Source organism: Oncorhynchus gorbuscha, linkage group LG21 (genome assembly GCF_021184085.1).
Source record: "Oncorhynchus gorbuscha isolate QuinsamMale2020 ecotype Even-year linkage group LG21, OgorEven_v1.0, whole genome shotgun sequence".
Classification (NCBI taxonomy): domain Eukaryota; kingdom Metazoa; phylum Chordata; class Actinopteri; order Salmoniformes; family Salmonidae; genus Oncorhynchus; species Oncorhynchus gorbuscha.
This window is the reverse complement of record NC_060193.1, coordinates 29285866-29291568: the sequence shown is the minus strand read 5'-3', so window position 1 is coordinate 29291568 and position 5703 is coordinate 29285866. Positions and strand designations below refer to the sequence as shown.

Genomic DNA, 5703 nt, shown 5'->3' with positions numbered 1-5703 from the left:
CCCCCTCGTTTGTAAACGTCATCTCCGGAAAATGTCACTTCGAATCGGAAAACTCCGGCTACTTATTACACACACACACAATTCTCAGCAAGACAGAGTTGTTCCAACCATCACCAACACCAACATTATTGTAAAGTAATACTGAAGGCAGATAATCTGATTCGCATATTTCGCATGAAGAGTATGCAGATGAGCACTTTGATGAGAAACAGCCTTCCATCAGACTTCCTCTAAAATCTACATTGAGTTGTCATTTTTCTTACTGCATCAAAGGTCATAATTTGAACAACACTCCCCTCTAGCGTTCATTTCGATAGCATACAGTTTTTAGCGCTACGGTGTAACTGGAAATGCAGTCATGCTTTAAAAATGAAGGATGCTATGAATTCATAAGCACTAGTTTGTCATAGTTTATTGATCGAAATATCTGGAGACAAAAAAAACCACGACCCATTCAAAAGTACTTTTAAATAAACATAGAAGAAATCCAATACAAAAGCAAAGTGTACAATGAAGGTAAACATTTCAGAATTTGTCTAATACTCAGGAGATTAGTTTAAACTACAATGAGCAAATATAAAGCAAATATTTTTGTTATTCAATTCTAAGGCACTTCAGCGATTGTCAACATGTAGCAAAATGCTAAATTTGCCAGAAGCACATAAAAAGTTCAATATTCATAGATCGCAACAGCACAAGATATGTATGATTTTATATGACATTTATGAGAAGACAATAACCATAAAACACCACTAGGGTAAGTTGGCATGGTAAACAATTTAGTAAACAAAATAGGATACTTTGGAATGTTTTCAACAATTGATCCCTTTGTCGTTAATTAATGATGGCAGTCCCAACAGTCAGTTGTTAACAGTTTGACCTTTTTCAATTGCATCAATCTAGGAAATTCACAAAGATGCAACAGCATTTCACCCATTCTGAGAAGTAAATTGTGCCCAGATGTATTAAATGTTTTCATTACGTCATGTGTGGCTCATATCTGCATTACAAAACTCCGGGATGTGAGGGATGTGATTCCAAAACCTGCTTTGATTTAAAAGCCAGACACAAACACTACGCCACAGGTCCAGAAGCCACTCTCGTTCTACGTTGCTCCCTCCCTTTCTCTCTCTCTCTCCCTCTGTAAACGTTCTCTCCCCTTTGTCTCTCTATCAGCCTCTCTCTGATTCTCTCAGTCTCTTGTCTTTCTCTCCATGTCTCCTTCTCTCCCTTAAGGTTCTGGGGAGCTGGTTGAGGTGGAAGAGGAGGAGTGTAGGCGGTCTCCACCGCTGTCCCCCGTCCCTCCTCCCTTGACCCTCCACTGGAGGATACAGGTGTCCTTGCCGCCCATGGAGAGCACGTGACTGTCACAGTGGGTGAAGCGCACGTTGGTCACGTGACTGCCATGGCCCTCGTAGCTGTGGTTTGGAGCCTGATGGGTCAAATAAGACATTTGATATGTGGTGAGCTTTCTGGTGGACAGGAGAAAAAAATGATTGAAATCAATTGAAAAATGTGGCACTGAATTATTACTGACTTTGGGTTTTGGGCAGGGGTACTGGAAGAGGTGGACTTTACAGAAGTCGTCGGCCACCGCCACCATTCTCTCATTGTGGGAACGACAGAGGGCGTTGATGTCTGTACCGTCTGAACCCTCCAACCACACACCTGTGGGACGACACACAATAACACACAACACGTCAGCCCCTCAGCCACAGGTAAAGGGTTGAGTGATATTGAGAGGCTTGTGATAGTTTGAATGCTGGATCTTCTCACCCATGACGTGGAAGCCCAGTACGCAGGTGTAGGACGCCCATTCTCTGTCTTTGCTCTCATAGCGGTTCCTCAACAGTTTGCAGCCTCCAGCGATGTCCCCTGTTTGAGTAAAATAGTCCTTAGGATAATTGACTTAGGGGAAATTAGACATGTTGTCATCTAAAAAATACACACGTGTTCAAATGAGACACAAATGCACAAATAAAAAAATGTAGATGTTTGCACAGTCACTCACAGTAAAGGATTTCGTAATCGCCTGAGTTGGACATAATGTACTTCCCGTCTTTGGACCAATCAAGGTGAGTGATGAAGCTGGAGTGACCCTAAAAGCGACAGACATGACAAAGTGACACAACGCCCAAACACCGTGACGAATATGTCCCGCGTCTGACTGAACAACAGGGCCACTGTGCTCCAAACTGTAACCCACAATGGATCATTCATTCATGACATAAATAATCCACAACCATCCCCAACATCCCAGGACGGCACTGCAACTTACGTTACACTTTCCGTAGCGGGAGTAGCGCCGTCCACTCTCTGTGACGTTATAGATGTAGATGAAGTTGTCATGGGAACCCACGGCCAGGAAGCTACCATCTGAAAGGGTAAAAAAACACACAAAAAAACACGTTCCAAATAGAGATAAATACAAACAGAGGTCAAACCTAGTGGTGAGTCAGCACGTATTGCTGAAGCATGGTTGACGTTCGCTCCATTGTGACACACTGAAGGAGCTTGACCTCTGACCTGTTGAGTATCTCATTACGGACAGCTGTTCATTCCCGTCGGTGTAGTCTGAGACTATGTCTTTGGTCTGCAGGTCAAGGACCAGCCACCTGTTACAGGGAGAGAGAGGAACACAACCATCGTGAAGGTCCGATCCTCCAGGCAAACGAGTCTGCTTTATCGTCCCGGAGTTTGGGCTAAATATCTAGCGTCGACATCGTGACAAACAGGAACGCATTGACACTGATTAACTCAGTAGATTAGCTGATAACGAATGAAATACTTCTATTGCCTGCTCTCGTCTTCGCGTTTGATGCGGTTGCATTTCGGAGTGGAGTGTCTCACCTGCCTGTGCTGAGCCCAACAGACACCACAGCCCCATTGGGACAGAAATCAGCACACAGTCCATACTCCTGAAAAACATGAGGATAAGTATTTAAGAATATGTTTCACCGTGTGTGTGTGTGTGTGTGTAGGTGTGTGCATTTATGCCCGCTCACCTCTAGCGTGGTGCACCAGTCCAGTTTGTGCTCCTCTGTGTTCCACACGCACACCAGTCTGTCATGTCCACAGGTGAGGAAGACATCCTGGGAGGGGTGTGTGGCCAAGCCCCACATCTCATCCACATGGCCCTGCACGGAGGAGAGCAACACACACTATGACACACACACACGCTGGCTTAAGGTTTCTATCCTCTAAGCCTCAATGTTCACTCCTCGACACTGATTGGACTGGAGTAAGACATGGTTGACACCTCCAGTAGTTTGACCCGTGGATACAACAAACAAATGCTTTTAAATCCACAACGGGGAGCGAGAAAGTGCGCTGTGCACGTCGGGGGAGACGTGTAGGGAATCGGAACGCAGAACATGTGCAGACCAGGTGTGGAATCGCAAACCATTCCACATATCACTCGACATATACTCCATCATGCTAATGTTTACATACCTGTACTATGGCCACAAAGCCGTCAGAGAAAGTGCCCCTCAGGATGGCATTTCGGGTGGTACCAACCAACAACTCTTCCCCGTCTACATCCGCAATGCAACGGACCGCCCCAAACTTTTCTGGAATCTATAACAAACACATAAAACGTAGGTATTATTCTGAAATAATACATAAATAGCCACAAAAAGGGGTTGTAACACGCTCAGTTTGGTTATTAAGAGCGACAATGCACACACACACACACACACACACGCGTCTTTCACCTCACACTCTCTCTCGGGTGCAAGGTCAGCGCTCCAGCGGATGATCTTACGGTCTTTGCCCCCGCCGCTGAAGAGAGCACCCCCCTGCAGCATACACAGAGTAAACACACTGCCGTCGTGGGCCCGCGTCTGCCGCATGATCTGGAATGTCTCTGCAAAAGGAAGAAGTGAGAAGATGACTTTGTCTATTGTCACAGGCCCTGCGATAGACGAGCGTCCTGCCCAGGGGGTGTAACTTGTACATCATGCTGCCTCACTCTGCAGAAACAGGAGATGGGATCCTGCTCCTATGGGCCGTTCCAGCTCACACAAGCCAAGGCTACTTACTTACTATTGTCACAGGTCTCACACATTTGGAGAGCAAGGGGAAAAAAGAGTCACAGCTATGGAGTCTGGTAGCATAGTTGGTTGAGGAGGTACTAAATCAAATGAAACGATATTTTGTCCATTTAAAAAAAAAAAAAAAAAAATGTATTACATTTATTTCACATGGAGAACCTAGTCGTAATTTGGAACAGACCGTTACCTTTGGCCCCTTTCCCCAGTGTCTTGACGTCGCCGGGTGATTTGCCCCATGTCAGGATGTTCCCCTCTGAGTCCCCAGTCAGCACGTCTCCCGTCAGGCTGAACACAAAGCACTGAATGAACTTGGGCTTCTTGTATTTCTAAAAGAGAAGAGCGAGGAAACATCACAAACAAGTTTGAATGACTATATTTATTGGGATCTTTGTATTTCTGTCAAGTAGATAAAGACAAACATTTTTTATGCAACAAAATAGTTTGAATGACTATATGTAGTGGAGGTGGTTCAGTGATAAATAGCCTTGCCTGAGACCTGCAGACTAGTCTCGGCTTTAGCTCAGTGGGATATAAAAGTCTTTCTTGAGGCATTCAAATAAGCCGGGTTTGATATACCCAGTCGGTCATATTTACAGGGTGCTGTTAACCTTTTGGCTTATAATGGATTACACTCACCCCAAAGATACCCTGTTTCTTGGTGAGTGAGCCAGCACTTAGCGTCCAGAAGTAGACGTGAGACTTCCCACAGGTGATGATGTTGGTGCTGTCGTTGGGGTTGAACTCTACTGTAAACACTGCCTCGTTGGTGCTCTGGATTAACACACACCAGGAGATGAGTTCAAGTCGTGAAATAAGTGATTCAAATGCTAAATATCAATTGAAACGGTGAATCCCAATATCTCAGAACTGCATTTCTATGATTTTGCCACCCTTGGAATTAACTTGAGGACAATGTTGTATAAGAGGGTATAATGTCTAACACTCCTGCACCAAAGTCTCAATGGGCAGCAGCTGCACTATATGAAAATAAAGCATTTAACTATTACATTACAGTCCAGTGGGGGATGGGCATATGTTACATACTGTACATTGAACCAACTGCTATATTTATGTGGGCTGCTAAACCCCCCGCCCGCCCGCCCGACCATGTGACCACTCCCAATTTTTGCTGGAGATCCAAAACTGTACTCTTGAATCTATGGCACTCATGACAAATGATGCTTATGCAAAATCAATTTGGCGAATCATACATGTGTGCTACAAGAAACTGAGGACCAAAGACAGGAAATGAGCTCATATAAACACCCACCTAATATCCAAACCACCCACCAACACACACGCACACACGCACAGTCACACGCGCACACACACACACACACACACACACACACACACACACACACACACACACACACACACACACACACACACACACACACACACACACACACACACACACACACACACACACACACACACACACACACACACACACACACACACTGTCTAAAATATTTACACAGTTGCCGTGGCAACGTTGCTGAACTTACTCTCAGGGAAGTTGAGAAATTTGGGACAGAAGTCTGCGACAGAACGAGATGACGTGGACGCCATATTTTCTTCTTAATCTACGCAAACAGTCCTCTTTTTTCAGGCATCTACAGATTCTCACTCTAAGGAATGCTGG

At 45.0% G+C, this 5703-nt stretch overlaps 1 protein-coding gene across 2 annotated transcripts in view; it reads right to left on the bottom strand.

The window, feature by feature from the left end:
* Positions 1-394: 394 nt before the first annotated feature.
* The window catches only part of eml3 (EMAP like 3), a 33962-nt gene continuing 28653 nt past the window's right edge, over positions 395-5703 (bottom strand). For both annotated transcript variants that reach the window (XM_046319076.1, XM_046319077.1), the window contains 12 exons: positions 4692-4826; positions 4243-4381; positions 3717-3868; positions 3454-3579; positions 3006-3137; positions 2851-2918; positions 2527-2615; positions 2279-2376; positions 2012-2099; positions 1777-1875; positions 1538-1668; positions 395-1432 (listed from right to left, as the gene is read on the bottom strand). In XM_046319076.1, the coding sequence (XP_046175032.1) occupies positions 1232-1432; positions 1538-1668; positions 1777-1875; positions 2012-2099; positions 2279-2376; positions 2527-2615; positions 2851-2918; positions 3006-3137; positions 3454-3579; positions 3717-3868; positions 4243-4381; positions 4692-4826 (1458 nt within the window). In that variant the 3' untranslated portion in view covers positions 395-1231. The remainder of the gene's footprint in view (positions 1433-1537; positions 1669-1776; positions 1876-2011; positions 2100-2278; positions 2377-2526; positions 2616-2850; positions 2919-3005; positions 3138-3453; positions 3580-3716; positions 3869-4242; positions 4382-4691; positions 4827-5703) is intronic.